The sequence below is a fragment of the Ruditapes philippinarum genome, unplaced genomic scaffold (genome assembly GCF_026571515.1).
Source record: "Ruditapes philippinarum isolate M1 unplaced genomic scaffold, ASM2657151v2 ctg3512_1_1_1_1, whole genome shotgun sequence".
In the NCBI taxonomy this organism is placed as follows: domain Eukaryota; kingdom Metazoa; phylum Mollusca; class Bivalvia; order Venerida; family Veneridae; genus Ruditapes; species Ruditapes philippinarum.
Window position 1 is genome coordinate 148,915 of NW_026852143.1, and position 23,288 is coordinate 172,202.

At 32.4% G+C, this 23,288-nt stretch overlaps 1 protein-coding gene across 1 annotated transcript; it reads left to right on the forward strand.

Annotated features, from left to right (window-relative positions):
- The first annotated feature begins 506 nt into the window (after window positions 1-506).
- On the forward strand, window positions 507-22,382 carry LOC132750420 (inverted formin-2-like). The gene is made up of 18 exons (XM_060740402.1): window positions 507-641; window positions 1,465-1,659; window positions 2,141-2,333; window positions 2,953-3,068; window positions 3,953-4,112; window positions 5,237-5,310; window positions 11,334-11,435; window positions 11,785-11,867; window positions 12,414-13,468; window positions 14,536-14,657; window positions 15,408-15,572; window positions 15,973-16,230; window positions 16,556-16,734; window positions 17,306-17,426; window positions 18,213-18,377; window positions 18,789-18,900; window positions 19,991-20,227; window positions 20,751-22,382. The coding sequence occupies exons 2-18, from the start codon at window positions 1,471-1,473 to the stop codon at window positions 21,608-21,610; spliced, it is 4,191 nt and encodes a 1,396-aa protein (XP_060596385.1). The 5' UTR covers window positions 507-641; window positions 1,465-1,470; the 3' UTR covers window positions 21,611-22,382.
- The last annotated feature ends 906 nt before the right edge of the window (window positions 22,383-23,288 follow it).

The window sequence follows — 23,288 nt, forward strand, 5'->3', positions numbered from 1 at the left end:
TAGCCTTCTTGTATAGTGGGATCTTCCGGGGTGTTTGAGTGTGGGTGACAGGGCTGAGGTCAAGCTCAACGAAGACAGTGTCATGGTCAGATATGCCGGGCATTGTAGTTACTTGCTGTACTTTGCTAGGGAGATTTGTTATTACAAGGTCAAGAGTGTTGTTATTTCTAGTTGTATCTTCAACAATTTGGGTAAGTCCATTGTCATCTAGGCAGTCTGAGAACTGATAATGGAGGCGTGCATGGGCTGTGCCTGCTTTCAGTGTTTTTGATTTCCAGTCCCAGCCTGGGAGGTTAAAGTCTCCCGCAATGAGTAGAACAGAGTCTTTAATTGATGTTGCACGACTAACAGATTCTTGGAATTGAAGTAGGCTGTGTTCATCTGATGTTTTAGGATGGTAGAATGAGCAAATAAGCAATGATTTGGCTCCAACAATGTTGAAGACGACAATGATACTATGAAAGAGTTTTAGACATATCCAATTGCGCGCAAAATTTGAAGACGGAAGTAGCAAATAAATTAGTCATACGTAATTTAAACACCTGTTTGCAAGCAAATGTAATAATGTTATCATCATCACGCATTATAATCATAACATTTCTGTTAAAATTTAAGCATTCTTGTGTTTGAAATAAGAAAAGGTAGGAAATTAGAATCTATTTTTGATTTGTCATTAGTTTTCGCGTGCAAGTTAAAATTAAGTTGTTGGCTAACTTCTACCGCTCCAAAACATTGTAAACTTCAATATGTTAAATCTGTTGCAATATATCGCAATACCATTTTTGATGGCAATACCAATCGCTATGTTCTGATAACCATATTTTCACCAGGGGTAAAGGGTCAACCATAGGTTTTATAATATGTAGTGTTTTTACTGAGAACCATTAATTTAAGCTTGATATATGTAATATAAAAAGTCAAAGCCTCATAGTACAGTGCAGTAAGCTCGATTTACTTTTACCATGCAAAAGTATAAAATAATCGTTCATTTTACATTTTCTGTTTTAAAACTTTTATCACAGTTTTCTGTCATGCGGTATTTTATACACTGCTTCTGTTTATTCTGGTTCCCTGTCCCATTACGTTTCCCTTAGAAGTTTGCAGGAGACCAGTCTACGCATCTGTTTTCAATAAAAATTCTTCGGCTTTTGACGTTATCTTGTAATTCGAAAAGTTGTGATGTGTCAAATCAGCACTACTGGCAAAATTTTTTAAAGCCATCGCTTTTAGCAGGTACTCGCTTTACCGTGAAGCTAGCTTTGCACTTACAAACTTTCGCTATACGTATATGCAGTATTTCGATAGAGCGGAAGTCAAGTGTGAAATTTTTCATGCCAGCTCAAAATGTTTTTGTTTGTTTAATAAGAACAACTTTTATGTCAAAATAAAAATCCATGCATGGAATGAAGAATGAAAGCATTAGATGTTAAAATTATGAAATGTATTAAGATTTTTTTTGTTTAGGTAAAAATGATGGCTAGCAGGTTTACGAGTCGCAGTACACTGCACAATGCCAACAACACAACATTGGAGTTACAGCAGGATCTGGCTCGAAGTTCACCCGAGCAATGTGTGACCCTAACACACAGCGTTCCCTCCGTGCAGATGTACTGTGCTTTGAGAACCAAGCTTGATAATTGCTCGGATAAATGGCTACAGGTCAGTGCTGTTTTTCACTCTCGGGGAATTGGTGGCAGGGCCTATCTAGTGGGGGAGATCTCAGATTTGCACCCTTAGAGGGTAAAATATTGAAGCAGAGAAATTACTGATACAGTTTATTTTTACATTTTCAATTGTGATACTACACCATTATCATTTTATACTAAAAAGAATTGACCCTCTCTTTCGGTATAATGGTTATTAATATATACTTTTTGGTAAGGAGAATAAGTTATTTGGTTGGATTGAGTCTCCATATGAAATTGTGAATATAAAATTTGTGCTTTAATAGTTTCTCAGGACTTATTTTACTAAGTCAGTCTTTATTCATATTCTTTTATTTAAAGAGAGTAATTAACATTAAGAAAATTTAACATTGTAGGTGATATAAACTATTTGATATTCAAAAAGTTGCTACATATTTTGAGAAGCATTTTCTGATACAATTCAACTTGTTAACATATTGCAATATTTATTTCAGGAGTTTCTGTCTCTGGATGGTCTAGACAGCTTGTTAGATTCCCTGTACCAGATGTCGGCACGTAGCTTCACATGTATATCTGATGCTATATTACAGATGGACTGTATCTCTTGCGTTCGTTGTATACTAAACAACACATTGGGACTGGAATTCTTCATCAATAGTGATGTTTGCACAAAGAAACTGACAATGGGTAATTATTTGAATTTTCTGAAACCTCTGTGGTTGAGTTGAATCACTTGCCCCTTATCAATGGGCTGGTATTCACTTCTAGTGACTATGAATTTTCTAATGAAAAAGGAAGCTTTCAAACTAGATATGGAAGGTTGGTGGCTCTACTCATGTGCTGGATTGAGACTGATACAAAACAAGCTACATTCTAAAAGGACTTGCTTCACCAGTAAAGCTGGAAATTGTTATATGATTTCTACAACATTGGCGGGACTAAAAATCCAACTTAAGCTTTTTTGCAGGGAGGGGAAGGGTTTTTTCCTTTTAATTGAGAAAAGTTGCTAAGTATATTTTCACATTTAGTTTTAATATGGCTGAATTAATAGCTGATATTGGGTCATATTTTGAAATTTAGATAGAATGTTTTTTTCTCAGTTCTTTAATTCTTGTGTAGATATTCTGATTGAAACATATGTACTAGAAGTGTTTTTAATTTTTCGAAAATATGTGAGTTGTTTTTTTAAAGTTGTAACCAACTATTAAGTTGCTTACTTATAAAGTTTCCAATTTCAAGGATCTGGGTGATGATCATATACAGTTTTTAAAAACTACAGAAAAAAATCATAAAATATTTATTTCAGCATTGAATTGCAATGAGACATTACCTAAGAAACAAGCATTTGAGATGTTATCAGCAGTGTGTGTATTCAGTAATATAGGCTACCTGAGGGTGATGGAAGGCCTGTCTTATATAAAGGTAAGCTATGATAGATTGTTTGTTTTTCCAGAACAAAACAAAACGTCAGATGTTCATTATTGGTCTTTACTACGATTTTGCACACTTCACAAATTCTTCTTTAGAGTTGTAAGTGGTTGAGGTGGTTGACTTCAAACCACTTGCCCCTCACTGCTGTGGGTGTGAGTCCAGACATTGGATTCTTTCATGTGACGAAGCTATTCAGTTAGCTTACGGAACTTTGTTGGCTCTTCTCAGGTGTGGCTTTGTGCCTGAAATAATGGACAGAATGGGACTTGAGGTCTTCCTCCACTAGTAAAGCTGGAAAGTTCTTGTATGACCTATTCTGTGTTAGTGTGACGTAAAACCCAACCAGAAAAAAATGCTTCATTTCATATAATACAGGGCCAGTTAGAGAATTTCTCATTCTGAATTTATGCTAGGTACATAGTTAATTAGAATAAAAGCACATTTTAGGTCCAAATAATGAAGCAAGTCTTCTCAGTATCTCCTATAGATGAAAGATTAACAATGGTTCATTTAGGACTGAATACTCGATCATTATATCTTCTTTATTAAAAACATGTATCCACTTTAAAAAATCTATGTATTTTGACTAAATCATGATGAAACTGTTGTGAAACAGTGTCTTATACAGTCATGTAGAAATGTTGAATGGTAGAGTTGATGTACCCATTTTCAGTCACTAGGAATTCCTTTTTTGCTCAAAATTATTTCAGAACAAGTTTAGCTGTTGTCGTAATTTTTAACAGCCATAGTTTTTTTCTCCCACTCCGCCAGTAAAACTTATTTCATGACAAAAAATTTAACAGTTTTGCAGACCCTATGCACAAAACATGAATAAAAACCATAGTTGATATAGTACATTTATATTATATTTACAGAATGAATGTGACCAGTTACATAGATTCAGTATGGTGGTGAGGGATTTACAGAAATGTGAAACTGTTGCCTTTAAAACTGCTGTCATGACATTTATAAATACATTGATTAACTGTACACCTACAGTAATGGAGCGTATGAGGATCAGAAATGAATTTATCGGTAAGTTTTTCTTGTCAATAAAATCTGCCGCAGGCTGGTCTGGATCCATGCTGGTCGCAAACCCATTATGTTGCTTTTGTCATGACGCGGCTCATTAATCTGAATATAAATTCTTTTCATGAAGTTCTGAAATATGAAGTCTGTAAATGTGCATTCTGTAATCATAGGTTTATTTATTTACTAAAGGTTTAAGTCTGTGACAGTGAATCACATTGAATCGTAATCGGGGCAGATATGCTACACAGTTAATATTCTTTTTGTGCCCTGGAGCCATCTTGCTGGTTAAAAAATTTGATGGGTGTGTCTATGGCCGGGTGGTTACGGTTGTTGACTTTTTACCACATGCCTCTTACAAGCCCTGCAGGCGTTGTTGGATTCTATCCAGCTAGCTTACAGAACTTTGGTGGTTCTACTCAGGTGCCCATTTGTGCTTGAAATAATGTACAGAGGGACATCTGTGGTCTTCTTCCACCAGTTAAGCAGAATGTTGCCATATGACCTATACTGTCACTGTGTTCGTGTGTCATGATACCCAAACAAAAACAAATAGCACTGTTTTAATGGATATCATATCATGATATGATACAGTGTCTGTGTGAAATAGTAACTGTGTCAGTGAAATAATAAGTTTTAAAGTTTTGGAAATGTTTATAAAATGGTCTTTGTGAAAAAATATAAACAGGGGCCCTTTTTTGTGGGGTAAAATATAACAGTTTAAAAACAATGACAGTGTCTGTGTGTTTTGTCAAAAAATGTAAAAAGTGTCTCTTTTAAAATTTCATTTTAAAAACATGTTGGTCAAAAAATATAAATAATTCTGTGAGTGACTTTAGTAACATTGCCTGTGTGTGAAATTAAAACTTAGTGTGTGAAATAATGTAAGAAGAATTTGAGTAAAATACAATGTAGTAACATTGCTTTGTGTGAAATAATGAAAAATATTAATTTATAGCATCTGAGTGAAATAGAAACAGTGTCTTTGTTATATTAAGATTTTATCTGTTTTCAGAGAAACAGTCTGTGTGTGAAATAAAAATGTAACTCGGATAATTAATAGATATAAACTATGCATTCTGTATGCATGAAATATTCACGTGTTTTCTTTACTGTGATATATTGTACAGGTCTTAACCTACTAGAAATGTTGTCATACATCAGAAGAGAGGAACCAGATGAAGATTTACTTCTACAACTTGAGGTTGGTTCATCTTTTTAAAAATATGATCACTCAAGTTTCATCACATTTTAACATTTTATTTTGTGACTTTGTTAAAAATATGAAATGTATGTTCTATGTGATAAATTCAAATTATAAGAAATTAAACGTAAATCAATTTTTCTTAAAAAATGGATGTGACAAAAAAAGTAAATAATATGTTTTATGTTACTAAATTGATTTGTAACTTACATTATGTTTTACATATTGATGTTGTATTTGATAATGTATTAGTTTGTACAGAATAAATTTTAATTTTATTGTGCACAATGTTTTTGACTCATCATATTGATAAATGTGCCCTGATTGTAGTAAAATGTTGGTAAAATTATTTTGTTTAACTTCATGATAATTCATTTAGGAAATAGATATCAATTCTGAGTGCATTGTTGTAGAATAATGCACGGTTTGAGTTCAAATGCGTAGTAATATAATCACGAAGGTCGATAGGCCTGAGTGATTAATTACAACGCATTTGAACGAAAAACGTGCATTATTGTACGTTATTATACAATAATGCACGAAGAATTAATATCTATTTCCATTCTAACACGTCAAGAAAAAGTATAATTATTATTATAAAGTTGGACTTTATGTTTCGTGGTTAAATTTGTTTTCGCCTCAGAGTTTCCAATAGAAACGTTCTTTAAAGGCTGTTCCAGTGGGTTGAAAAAAAAACTGTCGTTAAATCTACTGTGTGTAGAAACATTTTGAAAATAACAAATTTTGAAAACGTTGATAAAACTTTGTTTGTTCATTTTATTTCACTCTATAATTTTTCAAGCGAAATACAAATTATTAAAAATGAAATAAATGTAAAACCTAACTCGTCTGCGATATTAAAGGTACTCCACTGAGGTACGGCCGAATGTCACAAAAAAAAGTAAAATTTCACAAACCGATAATTTTTTGTTACCTACGAGTTAAGGACATTCTAACAGAATCAGTGATACATTGAAATGTGTTCTTTGGATTGGCAAGTCGTTTGAAATACATATTTTCTCCAATTTTGTGGGAAAAGCGTTTAAACACCTTTCAGTTTGCAAATCTGAATAAAAACAACGGTCACGTGATGTTTCTCGGGATGACTAAAAAGCGAAACGGAGAATTTTTTGTGTATCGGCAGCAACGAAAGTGCGAAACCGGAATATACCAACAATCCATAAATTTTTAAAGCAAATAATGGGTTTGTTTTGTTAAATTTCTTGTTTTGGTCACATATGTTCTTGTGAGAAAAATCTTTCAAAAGCAATTTCAATATATTTAAAGTATTACATTGTTGTAATCATGTTTTTTTTCTCTATTACAATGATGAATTTAGCTAAACGTGCGGAGTTCGAAACTGACATACACAAATTTACAAATATTCTATGTTAATTTGAGAGCTTTCGTGTTATTATTAAATATTATGTATTAACTTTGTAATGGTTAAAAATATCATGATATCTAGGCTAAGAAAATTTTACTTTGTCAATCAGTGTAATGGGTCCTATTTCAAAGGTCACTTTGGTTTATCTGACACCCGTTCAGGAAAAAAAAAAACTTCGTAATACCTTTATACAAAGAACATGAACTTGAGTATTGTAAGCATAAAAAAATCACACGCACACACAGAATGTTATTCCAGAGATTTCTCTTTAACTCTGATCAAAGCACTGAAAAGCACTGGCTTAATAGAGAATGAATCCGGCCTCATTATAGGACATTTAGGCTTCAACTTTATTAGATAATATTTCTAATGTATGTCTAGTGCACATAATTAAAATTCTTTAAGAAAAAATCGATCTCCTTTGCTGGATAGATCTGGAATTTAATATTTATCATTTTACATACATACTTGCATATTTATCCGCATTGGATGTAAACTTTGTTGATGAGACGAATTAATATGTTTTGATCTAGACATTCAAAAACTATAGGAAATTGATACCTGTTTCATGCACATGGGTAACATTATCAAGAAGGTCGGAAAAGAGTTACAATCTGGCTCTATTAATATTATTATTATCATTATTGATTTTAGCAGATATCCTGATAAATTTTCTTTCTTATTGGAAGGCCTCCGTACTAGTGATGGGTCAATTGAAGCTGTGCTTTAATGTTACCAATATATTGAAAGCTTCCCAGTGGAAAAGAATATGAGAGCGTTATAAGAGTAAAAAAGGAAACTGGAATAAAGACAATCAAGGCGACGGCAACGTTCACATGACGCAGCCCCCGACATAGTCAAGCTTCCACAGCAGGGTTATTGCCGTGACTAGTGAAATAAACTTAAAACTGATTATATAGTTGTTGTGTCTTTTAACCCTAAACTTTCTTTCAAATTAACGAAAACAAACAAAAATTCATGATTACAAGCAAAGACAAATGTTGTAAAGGGCCAGGTAAGTAAAAAGGTAACTTTTTAAAGAATTTCAGTAAGGATATTATTAACCTTCACCTCATACAACAAAAACCATTGCCCTTAAACTATGTTTTATAATACTTCCAACTCCTAGACGGTAAAGGGCAATGCATATCTAAACCATTGATTTTAATCCTTATAGCCTGTTTATCATGGCATACTCATTGTTAATAGTTTTGTAAATGTTTTGATAAAAAAGTCGGGTTCATTTCCCATTTTTGAAAACATGAGTGACTGGTTTCAAAAACTACAATGGCTAAATATTGATCGGATGCATTTCATTGCATTTATAGCACTAAAACCTTTACTTTTCTCTTCTTTCTTCCTGTTTTTCATTTTTGTTGTTTAGTCTTTTTATTTACCACTTGAAAGCCTGAAATTAATGTTTTCATTGATAATTTAGCTGTGGTCCTGTGTTGCTTGGTCGTGTTTAAAAGTAGCTTTGGCTTATAGAATTGTCAATGAATGCACATTCACAAATTACGCGGATGAATATCATTTTAATCAATGAAAATGCTATTTTAAGCGATGTCGAGAGCTTATTTCACAAATAAATCTGACTGTCGAGTTGTGGAATATATACATGTCGGACTGTTTTGGCGAGAAGATTTTTGTTAAATTATTTACATCAATGTTAAAGAACAGGTTTATCTTGAACAAAAAACCTCGAAATTAACCCGAAATGCAGTGAAAAATCTAAATTTAGTAATACTTGATTTTATTCAGGCATTGTTCGTATATCTTCTCCATGGTGCAAGGGTAACGCGCTCGATCGTTTAGTGTGTCTGAGGTTCAAATCCAATTCAAGGCAATTATTTTTTATAAAGTTTCTTTGTTAAGGAAATAGCCACGATATGCAAGGATAAAGTGTGGCTGTCATAAAAATGAACATGATAAATGATTTTTTGATGCAACTCTAGTCATGCAAAATTCCATATGTATCAAACTCTGGTACCAAGCAAGAAGAATTATAGTACATAAAAATAAACTTATACAGGAAAATAATACAGTTATACAGTGCGATTTATATTGCAAAGATCAGAAAATACCACAGAGCTTGCAGCCTTTTGATTTATCTTGTTTTTCGTATGTATTTCTGGAGATTATGTGGGTGGTTCTCGTTATACTTTAAGATTTATAAGATTGTGTATGAAAAGGCTTTGTAAATTGTTTCGGAAATACTGGATATCGTTTTAAAATTTTTAGAGCTACTTAAGTATTTTAAACACGTGAACAAAAATTTCACAGTAACAGGAATTAAAATTAATTCCTAAGTATTTCGGTTATAGTGATTATACCGTAATCAAACGTTAAAGGTCTCCTAAGAAATTTTCTTTGGAATTAAAAATTAAGTGTAAGCACTAGAACATAAACCACCAGATTGCTTGCAAAATCTTTATCGGCAGGATAAATTGGTTCACACAACATGATTTTTCACAGTCAAGATCAAACGAACAGACTGTCATTTTCTTCCTGTTACCGGAAAACACACACCAGGAAGATTTCAAGTAGAGAACACGTCACTGACAAAATGTTCTTAATATTTGAATAGAAAAGAATTTGCTAAAGCCAGTTTATGAGAGAAATCGGGGATGCTACTTATTAAATTATTTGCCCATAAAAGAGGATTTATTTTACTCGTTTAGATTATTTTCAAAAACAAAAGTCTCAAAAAGCAAAGGTTAGCTGATATTAAAATGTAAACCGCGACATATAATATTAATTTACCTGTGAAACTGGAGTGAAAATGTGATAGTTTATCCGGTTTTTTCTTCAGTGCCTTCAGCACTTTGATCTTATCTGTAGTACAAGTAAACTATATCGTTTTCACCAAAATCATTAAATTCTAAACAAGTTTCTAATAGAATCATAAACATTTATTGTATCATAGTTTGAAGAATTTTCTGTTGAAAACATGTCAGAGTTAAATCGAATTCATATACATGCACAGTGCGTAACTGGAGTGCAGGTAATAAATACCAACACTCCAGAGCATGCCCATTGATGTACTCATTCTTTTTTTTTTTTGGGGGGGGGGGGGGGTGCTTTTATGGAATAACGATAGAATTGCCACATTCAGAAGCTGGTTCATAGGTTTTTTCTGGGGTTTCATATTGTTACAATAGGAAACGTGCATTTAATTTTGCCTATGGTATGAATATGATGTAATTGTGTGTGGAACGTGTATGTACGATCCTATCAAGATAGCCTACGAAACGTCACTCATACATACACAGATGCCCGTTTGTGTCAGAAACAATTTTGCAAAGGGGGAACCCGAGTTCGTTCTCCACCAGTAAAACTGAAGAGTCGCCAAACTGACCTACAGTTTTGTGTGACATAACCCCTCTCCATCCCAAAAACAAACAATCAAATCAAATGAGACATGCCATTAACTGTATTTGATTTAAATACGTTATAGATAGCGTTAAATACTTTTATTAGTGTGATTACACTGTGCTCGTTTTAGTATAAATATCACCGATGCATTATGTTTGCCTTAGAATATTGAAATTGAAACTGAAATGTCAATGAAAATAATTGTACATGTATATAATATCTTTCCGTTTTGTCTAGAAAATGACCGCTTCGCTGGCGTTTGATTTTTCAAGACAACGAAATTGCTACTTTGATTATCTTTTATACAGTTTTCCTTCGTTATACTCAAGTTATATAAACACGATAGGTTAGAGTTGAGAAAAAAATCAATAGACTTTTTTACCCCCGTTTACTCTGTTGTTCCAAAAATGTCTGTTGCGTATTTTAGTTATACCCGATGAATTGTGGGTAACTTCTGTACATGTCTGGGAAAACCAACTTTCATTTTTGCATCAAAAGCTAATGTGAAAATGCATTTTCTAGCATAATTGTTGTTAGAGGGTTGGTTAAAGTGTAAGTTATTGTTATTTTAGTCATAATATTGTGATTTGTGGGGAAATTTGTATACATTTTTTTTGGACACCAAATTACCCGTCAGACCTCAGTGTAGCCCCTTTAAAATAACGTACTTGATTTGATTGTTTTGCACGTGCTGTTTGGCGCTACATTGTGACGTCACGTAAACAACACTTTAAACGTCTGTACAGCGTTAACGACTGAATTAAAGATATTGGTGTTCGGATTCATTTTCTTAGTTAGACCATTTTCTATCATTCTAGATAGTTTTCACAACAAAATTCGACAAATAATTGTTTTAATTTATCAGATTTTTAAACAAAATGGCGCCCTCAAAGTGAAAATATACAGGGAGATAATAAGAACGGCGAGTGCATTATTGTAGAATAATGCACACTTCCGGCCTTCTTTGTCTATATAGGAAAATTTCCGATAGTGTTAGAATTATTATTATATAATTTAGTGTGTAAATGTTACAGTAATTGAACTCCACTGGAAATAAGTTTTTAACTTAATGGGCAATCCTAGGGTAACATAAAACATACGTCCTAATTGTATAATTTAAAATTTTGTTTCATTTGTGTTTTTTTATAAGCATGTTAATATATGTGACAATATAGTATGTGTTTATGTATATTTCTCTAAATAAATTGATCATCTGTGTAACAATATATATGAAATGTTGTATAACTATGATATCTGTCAGGTTTTCCATGAGAGGAAGTTGTCAGACGAGGAGAGTGTCTCTGCCAGTAACAGCATAGACCTTAACAGCCCTCAAGATCTTCAGGACCAGATTCAAGCCAGGGTAAACATTAAATGTCAAATACCTCTGTCCTCATCAACGTTTTACTAACTTTGATATTTTATAGACTAAAATTTTTAATACAATAAGAGGTGACATTTCTAAAAGAAGCATAGAAACTTTGATTTTCAAACAAAGGTACTATTATAAAACTTAATTTTTTTTAAGTAACAGTAGGCACAGAAATATTAAAATGTGAACATGGCATTTCTCTTTTCTTCAAATTGTAAAGGGACCTTATATCAGCACCTTCTACATTGTATATAGGGAAAAGAATGTACTAGTACATGCTGAAATTGATTAAAAATCATTGACAAATGTAATGATAATTAATGTAATGTTATTTTTACAGGTATTTGGAACACCCAAGATGGCTAACTTTGTCAACATTTTACAAGATTTGTTGTCTATAGAAACTGTTTACAAAGATAACAGGTACTGATTGTCAATGTATTTACAAGAAGAACTCTCTAATCTGTAGTAAAGTTTTACCATTTAACTCTTGAGAGTTAGTAACTATGACAACAAAGCTAAGAAACTAGAATAGATTTACCCAGAATTGCTTATCTATGCTGGCTTATCAGACTATACTGATGTTTCTAAGCATTTGTGCTGAAATCCCTCAGGATAATAATATAAGTGGCAGTATGGCCAAATGGTTAAAACATCAGACAAGTAATCTTATGATCTCAAGCCGCATGGGTTTAAACCATGTAAGGGGCAAGTTGTTTCCTTGAGCAAGAAACTTTGCACTCATTGCTCAGTTCTGGTTGGTTCCAGGAATAGATTAGACACTGTGTCTATAAGCTTATAGCTTCATACACAATCAGACTAAAATAAATTCTGTATAAACTATCAATGGACTGTCTTAAAGTTGGTCATCCTTTACATGAATTCAGTCTTGTATACATGAATTACTTGATTTTTGCACTTTTCAAACAGGCTATAATTTTTGTGATTATTGTTTATGTATTTTAACAGTGGGAAACTATGGCAGACGGTGGACAATCTAATACACCATGTAATACATACAATAAGTTCTTCTGACCTAGATAATATACAGACGGAACTTCAACAATTCCCGGAGCAGTTTGCACTTGGTCTACAATGTGTGTTTGCCTACCAAGACACCGTCAAAATGTCGTCTGCTGCAAGCAAACCAACAGGAAGTGGTGATAATGGCGGTGCACCAAATGAACTTGGTCAGACTTCAAAACCCTGTGTCCCACACAAATATACAAACAATAATAATGTTGTTGATATTGAGAGGAGAAGTGGATTAAGTAAGAACATAAATTCAAGGAAGAATTTCAATCAGAATTCTATAGGAAGCACAGGGTCACACAACTCTTCTAGTGGGCAATCTGATCATAGTGATAACAGTGAATCTCAAAATAGAACTGTTACTATTTTTAGACACAATATGTCGTCTGCAGCATCATATCAGAATGATGTTAGTTCAGGAAGTGGTGTTAATGATAAAACTGTTGTCGTCAGAAATAAATACTGTTCCCCAACAGAACTTACATTCTTCAGTAATAAACTGGATGACAGTCAGACGTCACCATTTAACAATTGTAGTAAGTCAAGCTTAGAGAGTTCTAGTTCACCATACAATGCTGACTTAAGCTGTAGTATTTCTAGTAAACTCTCAAAGGAAAGTCAAGGACATAAAACGTTCAATAAAACAGATGAGAGTAAACAAAAGTGTGAAATGAATATAAACATGTCAGAGAGCAAGGCCTATCAGTATGATCAAAATAAAATTAAAAATAAATTAGATGATTTTTGCTACGGTTTACAAGATAACAGAAAATCTAGCAGCACACCAGTCTGTACAACAGGTAGATATTCGACATCAAGCTTGAAGCAGTCTGATGGATGGCGGGAACCAGGGCAGTCTGTTCACAGGGAACCAGGAGAGAAGTGTCGTGGGAATCAGAAGCCGAGTAACAGTATATTTAGACAAGACGTTCCTAAACCTACAAGAGAATTAAACCATCTTAAATGGATTTGTCTCACTGATGATATGATAGGTATTGCTGGTGTTAAGTAATTTTATTTCATGCTTTCCAGTGTTTTATTGTAATATATCAGATGATTATATTCTGATAAACCACTAGTGAAATTTATAAAATATAATTTTCACTGTAGCCGGACTATATCTGAATGCGGATGAAAAGAAAATCATAACTAAATGGAATAACAGGCAGAAATAAATGCTGTCATGCGTAAATTTTGCTTCTTTTAGGAAAAGAAAGTCGATGTCACTATACATACATGTTAAAAATGAACAAATTAGAGAAATTTAACAGAACTATATTTTCAAAATTAATGATGTGACGTCCATGATTGTGATGACGTCACAAAGGAGAATGCGCCGACGTTACGCGGCAGAATCAGTAAAAAATACTTAAAATCACTTAAAAAGCATGAAATAAAAAGAAAATTTATTTGTTTTACATATAAGATTGAAATATATTTCATTCGTGAACACCAGCTATTATATTTTCACTCGTGGCTACGCCACTCGTGAAAATATTTGCATCTGGTGTTCACTCAGTGAAATTATATTTCAATCTAACATGCAAAACAAACAAATATCCTCTATGTATTATATTTCATCAATATAACAGGACATTTATAAGTTGTTCTGATACATTTTCACATAAATGTTTGGAAAAAAGTAATTTAAGCCTTGCATGAATACATATTCTTGTTCATTGTGCTGTTGAAAGTTTAGCTTGATATAGTTTCCACAGAAGTTTCTTTAGTATGCTTGTGTTTGTCTGAACTTTGGACCAACTGCCAACATAACTAATTATCTAAATACATTTTATAAGTTTATAATGTTACTTTTATCTGATGTAGCCAATTATAGATTTAGAAGTCGCCAAACGTTACCATAGTGTCAGATATTCATTTATATATTTGTTTGTGAATACTGAACAATTTTATTTTAAAGAATGCTTGCATTTTATATTTTCCGTATTAAATTTACAAATATAGATTTAACAATATCTTTGCTTTAAGGCATGTCAGTTTATAAAAGAACTTTAGCCCTGTAATTATAAATTGTAAGATAATGATAATGTTATTTCAGTTGGCCGGGAACCATGTGTTTGGTTACCACCTATCATTAGTGACAAGACAACACCTGACTATCAGAGATTAGATTCTACATTCCAGATAAAATTTCCTGAACATCTTGAAGCTATTGAAGAGGTAAAAACACTTATTAATTGACGGAATAGAGTAAATAGTTTTATGTTTAGAGGATAATTGTTTGATCCATTGTAAGATTATAAGAATCTTCGTCATGTAAAGCATGCGACTTGTCTTACATTGGGGTGTAAGACAGGGTTTTCTAGCACCTGTGTAAACGGTAGATAATCCTGTCTGATATGCAAGAAAGAGGTATATTTTACTGAGTTAAACACCAGATGTGATATTTTCATCAAGCAACATATATTGAGAATAATTTGATCTTGAACATTTGAGTTTTTATTGTCATTTGTCACTCACTGCAGATTTAGAAATCATCTGGGATAAGTAATCTTTCACTTGCAGAGAAAACTAGTAATTACTGGTTAGTTATCCAGGAACAGTTGGTAATAGGTAGATCGATGGCCTAGAAATTACCAAAAATGTTTTAAAGTTGGCATTAATCCAAAAATAAACTAATAAAAAGGATGTAATAAAGGGAGTCTTATTCTGCCTAAAAAAAATTATGTAACTTATTTGTTAGTGTTGACTTTAACTACTTATGGTAATTTTAGAAATTTCATTATCAGATTTTATATTGAATAACAAACAGTATGAAATTTGGTAGACTGTTTAAATGAACTGGTTGTTTAGTCATCACCCTAGCAGATCTGTGAGGGTTTGAAAGGCACTTGTATATTTTCCTTCATTCAAGTCACATGAATTTGTATTTTATATCAACAAATAATGTTTTGAAACACTTTATTTCAGGTTGTTTTATTAAATGCTAATACCAGACTGAGAATTAACCTGTTTCTGAGTAGACTGGATTCTGGTGCGGAGGATCTGGTGCAACATTTAGAAGAAGGGGACAAGACCAGACTTACATTACCTATGTTGCAATATCTCAATAAAATTATGCCATGTCTCGAGGAGGTATATCTTCTAGTCATTTATCATTATAGAAAATATGTATTGCAGATTTTGTGTTGCTGATTAAAAAAAAATTATATGACATGTTTCACTGTTTGGAAAGCTTCATATGTACTATACATAGTAAGATACAAACATTAATACATAATTGAATAATAGATGTAGAAGTGTGAGTGGTTAATTTAACCACCTTTATCTTTAGAAGACGTCATTACCTTTAGCCCATAAGTGGTAACTGATTGTACCTTGCAAACTGTATATGTTACTCAATTATAATAAAATATAGGTTTAAGTATTGTGTATTGTATCTGAAACTATTTCTTTGCTCGTGCTAATAAAACTGATAACACAAAACAATATAAAATATACATATACAAGCTATTGTAAACTATGATATTTCCAGATAGAAATGTTGAGACAGTATAAAGGTCCGAGACTTGAACTTGGTATGGCAGAACAGTTTGTCCTGCTACTATCAGACATGCCGGACTATAGCATACTGTTGGAGGGTCATACAATGCACCGGGAATTTGAGGCGACGGTCAAACAGTTCCGGACATCGTTAGATACCATGATTGACCTGGCTAAGTTGATCTTGAACAGTGAGGAATTCAAACAACTGATGCACCTTATCCTTAATGTGGGAAACTACCTGAATTATGTAAGTTACTTAAGACTATGTTATCACTATCTGTAGTTATTGTTAATGTTTATTTAGAAGAAATTCAGTACAAAATAAACAAACAAAGATTGCATGCACATTTTTCGTTTTGTGTGATGTTCAACTACTAATATATAACATATAGTATACAAACATTTCGGTCAAGCTTGATACCATAAGTGTGTAGTTTTCTTTCATATTTTTTGTAAATTTCATACATCAATGCCAAGTATATTTATGTACATGGTTTTCTTAGTTTTGTTAAAAAGCCAATATCATAAAATTATTTTTCCTTTGTCATATTTTATGAATATTATTTTTACAGAATCAGTTTCACGGTAATGCTGCAGGATTCAAGTTATCATCACTAGAACGTCTACAGGAGGTAAAAACTTCCTCCCCAAACAAAACACTCGTACATTGTATTGTACAGACTGTTGTAGAGAGATGTAAAGCTGACTTCTCGTTTGTCCGGAAGTTCCTGCCACTAGAGAAAGCTGCTAGGTATGAACATCTGTACAACATAGTCCTCATTTAATCTAGACTTTTCTACTCACCTATGCGTTAGCTTAACACTTCAGTTAAAGTTTTTACACATTACTACATGCAGAACTCAATGACTTAAGGTATTTAGATGGAACTTCACACATGTATTTGAGAGTTTACTATCCATGGTCCTGCATCTCCTGCATGGATTTTGACTGATTTATGGTCCTTTATGAGCTTTTGGAGGTTAGGTTAGGTTAGGATCATAATTGTTTGTCATTTTCCAAGAATCAAAATTTGTCATGTATTTTAAGTGAAATCGTCCTTTTCCTAATTAAACAGGCTCTTCTTTTTACTATCCATCAATGGGATTAATGGTACACTACTGGCAGCTCGCCTGACATTTACAAACATTTCAATTTAGTTACATTGGTATCAAGATTCAAATATTCTGCTAATTTCAGGTAGCCCAATTTAGCTTTATATTTTATTCTGAAATCACCGTGAAAAGAGCTCCAAATTCAAAGTAGGACAAGGCCATTCTGGAATATTACTAGTGTAAGGGTAAAATGAGTTTTCTTTTTTATAGTTTCAGTATGGAAGAAATGAAAGCTGACATAAGTAAACTAAATGGCAAGTTGAGATATTTCATGAACAATCTAACACAGGCTAGTGGTAGTCTACAGAAAATGTTCCAACCCTTTATTGAGGTAGGTTGTCAAGTATGTGAATATGTAAACTATATGACAAAATTGTGTAAACTGTATGTCAAAACTAATGAACAAAATTAAACTTTAAAGATAAATGTATTTCAGATATAAAAACATGTCTAAATGTATATTTAATCTGTGTTTCAGGATTTATGTGTTTTGTGCAAAAGTTTGACTTAATATATATCTTTATATTTCTACCTGGTCCCTTGCAGAGTAAGAGCTTAAATTTCACATACTTGTATATTTTCTGATATTATGTCTCCCAAAAATTACATATTGATTTTATCTTCCCTGTATGTCTGTCCGCATTATTAAAGCTAGTTCGGCTTTCACAGGTCAAACTCCTTGGGGGATTTCAACCAAACTTCACAGAATCAATCAGTACCAACCCTAGTTGTGCATATCGCTGGCATGTTCCGCTTTGCTGCACAAAATGGCTACCAGAGCTATAAACAGAAAAATCTGTCCAGCTTTAACATGTCAAACTGCTGGCGAGATTTTGACATTATTTTTTAGTACTATCCCTGGTTGCACATGTAGATGGCAGGTACCACTTAGCTGCCTATATGTGCTGTGTATAGATTGGATTGAATGCCATTTTAAAATTAGTTCTCTGAAGATAAACTTTAATAGTTTACATTGTATCAAATCATTTTTATCTGCCAAAGATTAAGACATGTATTGCCATCAATTAACCACTTAAAATGTTAGGATTTAAAATAAAACCAATGATTTGCATTCATATAGTACCACTGTAACAGCATATTGTTATTTCATGTACAGGATTTAAAGAAAGAGTTTAGCAGCATACAGAATGCTACGACAGAGTTACGGACCCTGACTGATGATCTGGCAGCGTATTTTTGTGAGGATGAAACAAGATTTAATATACAAGATTGTTTTAAGTGTGTCATAGCTTTCTGTAAAGATATACAGAAATGCCATAGTGTAAGTTTACCTAGTAGTTAGTGAACTGAATTCTGCATTAGGGGCCTTGGTGGCTTAGTGATTAAGGTTGTTGCTTTTAAATCACTTGCCCCTCTTAGGTGTTGTTTTGTAAAGAACTTTTGAATACAGAAAGTTAGTGTTTCTACTCCAGTACCTGCTTGTGCCAGTCTTAATGCACAAATGATCACCTGAAGTATTTCTGCACCAATTAAGTTGTCTTATGATCTTTACAGTGTAAATGAGACTTAAAATTCTACAAAATCAAAAGTAAACAAACAGTTCTTGGTTAATTTACATAACATACATAAAAAAATGTTTAAGGATATATTTCCAGTATTTCTTACACAATTTATAGCATGAAACAAACATACACAATTATGATGAAAGTATAATGGTTGTATAAAATTTCAGGAGACTATGAGTTTACAATGTCGTCAGCAAATAGAAAATAAAAGATCAGGAGATCTGCTGCAGAAGAAACTCAAGAGTAAATTGTTGTCACTAGAGTTTGGCCAGAATGCAGGTAATTTCTGATATCTCTGTAGCTAGTGATCTTGTTTTATAAATGCTATAATAAATGTAAAAACATGTCTTGAAAAATTTACTTATACTTTTATTTGTAAGTTTTATAAAGGAATATAATGTAAATGACTGCTTCAAATTTTGATGAAATCTTTTCATTTGCAATTTATTGGTATCTTTTATATAATTAATAGGTACATCTGTAATGATGGATTATAAGATATACTATGCTCATCCATGAGGAAAATATTGTGATAACAGAAATTTATTGAAATCTATGAAATTCTAACTTAATAATTATGTCTAATTTGAATAAAAGAATAAACTTCCTATGTCAACTCTGAATTGGAAGCCCTATTACAGGACAAGTAAAGTTGATTTTTTGTTAAAAAAAACCAAACTGCAAGTTATTTTAATGAGGAATGTTTATTCATATTTTGACCACCTATAAACATATCATATTTACTTTGTATGAAGTCAAACCATGTTTTTTTTTATATTTACAGAGACTGTGTAAGAATTATCAATATTTCCTAATATCATATTTGAGCATAGTATATCTTTAAATATATTTATTATATATATATCTGCTGTACTATTGTATAGCATAAAAAGTGTAACTTGAAAAAAAATATGTATTGCATATGAATTTGTCTGGTATGATTATACAACTTTTGAATATAAATATTTAGTAAAATGGTCAAAGGGAGACTACTTTGATCAAGACTCTTTTATGTCATTATTAACCCTGCTATATATTATATAAATATAATTATAAAATACATGTGTATAACATGCATTAAGCTACAGTATTGGGCTGAGAGGCTAAGGTTACTGATTTGGAAAACTTCCCCCTTAAAAGTTTGAGTCCTGATAGGGACTGAAATCTTTCACGTGAAGAAGCTGTCAAGCTACCTTATAGTGGTTCTACTCAGGTTTCTCATGTACTTGAAATAAAGCATGGGCAGGCATCTGATTCTTCATATACCTGTAATATTGTAAAGTCACAAAAAAACATAATACTCTTAGTGTGACATGAAACATAATCATAGAAAGTAATAGTTGAGCTACCATTTATGTTGTTATTGTAGGAGCCAGCTCTTCAATGATGGAGGAGAAAACAAAAGTTATAGAGAAGATTGTTACCCAGCTTCATCAAGGCAACTTTAACCCTTGCATTAAATCAACAATGCCCACACCGGACCGGGAACAAGCACATCCATTGGAGATGAGTTGTATACCATTTGTTGGTTCCCCGTCTCAGCCTAGAGGAGGACAGGGCACCAGTGATAATGTATTCCTTGATACACCAGAACTTGTCTGTGCCAGTAAGTTTACTGTATATAATCTTGTCATATCTTGTGTTATGATACCAGAGTATCAAAATTATAGTATATATTTTCTAAATTAACAACAGTTTATTCTACAAATTGGCTAATATCATATGCTTGTATTTGATAACTTACATCATAGATAGAACATAAGATTGCATAAGTGATTCGAGTGAAGGAACACTCACTTGTATTCCTTAATTGTATTTAATTGATAGTTGTCATTTTATAAAAGTATACATTATGTGATACCAAAAGGTTTTAAGGAAAAAAATATTCTGTTGTAGATGGATCATAGTTTATTAATACTTTGTTTGACTTACAATACACTTGTCAATTCTTAGCATCAACTATGCTCAATTATCTGAAATAAGCTAGGATGTAAAGTGAATTTGTGTTATAGAATAGAAGTAAATCAGTACATTGAAAGACACATGAATGAAGCCAAGATATTTAAAAAGGTAGAAAGGTAAAAAGTAGCTTTTCTATTATGATAATGAATACATTTTTATTCTTCTAGGTTACGGCACAGAAATTGAACCAAAGTTGTTGATGAGAAGTAGCACTCAGAAAATACGACCAGTCGCAACATGTACAGCACAGACTGTCAAACCTGTGAACCAGTCAAATAAACCCAACTACATGCCTTCACCAATCACTGCAGACCCAAAACATGCTGGGAAAAAGAGTGCAACTCTTCAGAGGAAGTTGTTTCCCTTGACTGATGGAAATGAAGAGTATCAAGAAAGGGAGGTAATTGATAAGAAAGCAGACGGAAAAACCAGATTAGAGCTGCCGAGCAGAAAGACGATGCATCGTCGTAGTCGTAGTGATATGATAGATTCTATTTGTGGAAACGATAAATGGATTGAGTACGAGAAAACACGAGAACAGGGAGGCAGAAATGCCCCGCTAGCCGAGCCAGAAAGTGTGTGCAATTTGTCGATATTAAATCTAGAAAATCATGGAAAATTTGTGACCAATAGAGATGTTGCTGCACTGAAATCTGTGAAAAATGTATGTAGTGTTGAAGATGGACCAGTCATGAGAGCGCCAGATGCTAAGGGTCGTAAAGGAGAGAAGAAATCCGGAGTCGGGGGATTTTTCAGTAAAATTGGTCGGGCAGTTCTTAAACCACGGAATGTTTATTCAGATGGGGATGAGTACGGCTTTCAGCCAGTAAAGGAAAGAAAGAAGTCAGTAAGTTCAGATAAAGAAAATGTTGACCTTGTTTCCATGGCAACAGATGATAGGCAGGGAGCCAATGAAAAGAAGAATAAAGCTGAGGGTAACAGTAATAAAGTGTCAAGATTCTTCCAGCGTGGTGGTCTATACAGATCATCAAAAATGAAAAAGAAAAATCAAAATCAACTTCAGTGAAGGTTGCATGTGTCAAAGATTATGTATTATAAACTACTGTTTATGAAAATGTCTTGTAAGAATTGAACTTTAAGTGTCTCTGATAGAATATATTTTTATTTTGGCAATTTATGGAATAATAGGGTATCCTCTATAAATAAACCTTTTGCAAATTAGTTCTTACAAATGTGTCATTTAAGTAAAAAAAGAAATCAGTTTTAAAGCTGCATGTTTCCAGATGAGCTTAGAAATATTTCAGGAGAATCAACCTTAAGAAAAATGCGCTAAGAATTTAAGGAAGGAAAAAATATCCACAATTTAAGAAATAATTTTCAACTTATGTGCAATTATTGACTGATTTTGCAGTATCTATCACCATATTTATACAGTGTTATTAAAGGAGTAAGGGCTATATTTACATATTCTGACCTATTGGTGGTAGTTTTTGTAAATTTTGAGTGCCATTTGCAAATTACATTTTTTGGTTCACTTGACAATATTTTACTTTTGAATACATTTTAAACATTTCATAAAATTATAGCATACATCTGAAGGCATGTTGCTTTAGAATTATTACAAATACAGTAAATATTGTAACTTTTGAGGAAATCAGTCAATTCATAGCTGGATTTTCTTTCCATTTTGATAAAATATTTTGATAAAAAAGCCTGTTAGATTTTGCTTTCAAACAAGAAAAATTGGTAAGGGTCAGAGCTTTTGCTTTTACTTTGCTCGTATAGAATAGTGAGTCCAATATCCTTTCATTTTAAATTTATATGATTGTTCATCCTTTTTTTGCAATAGATACATTATACTTGTGCATAAATATTCAGTTTTTCTTTAAAATTTGGTTGTTTCATGTAGTTGAAGTAGGGTTACTGCCCTTGATTTAGCCAGAATCAACTTATGGCATGGTTAATTCAGAATTAATATCATAAATTCGGCAGTACGTTTAGTTGAAGTACATTTCTAAGCTTATGTTCGTTGTAAACAAGTTTTAGGGCCTACAGTTGAGTTACACAGAGCTAATGAAGTTACATTTTTACAGTGTATGACCATGTTTTGTTTTATAGAGAATTTTTATACAAATATTTTTCATTTTTCTATTTTTATTAGCATTCCATCATTGTTTATATTTCATGATGTTTATAGTTCGTGATGTTTGTGATTGCATGATGATTTTTGTCAGTTGTGCTATTTGAAAGTTTCAATGTTCAATTTTGTGTTCAATATTTGATAGTTTTAATATTTGACAATAATTTACAGTGTACCTATTTTTTCCAATACCATAAAGGTTGTTTACGATTGACAGTCGTATAAATTATTCTATGGCTGGAAAGCTATGTATGTATTTTGTTCATTTTTTTGTTTATATAATTACTAGTATGAACAGGTCTTATTTGTTTATTTCCTTGTCTGTAATGTGCTTGATATAACAGGGTACTTTATAGTGTACATTTTGAAAAGTAAGTTCCTATATGTATAATAATGCATTCCTTAACAAAGTCATATTTCTCAACTTTTTTTTATTGCTAGTCATTTATGATTTACAGGGCTTTTATTTTTGCTGATCTGCAATATTTTTCTTTTTTTACATATATATCATCAAAATATCCCAGCATTCCATTTGTATTATAAAAGCATCCGTTTTAAGATTTCAACTTTTATTTTTGTTCTGGTTGATGTAGCAGTTGTGGCT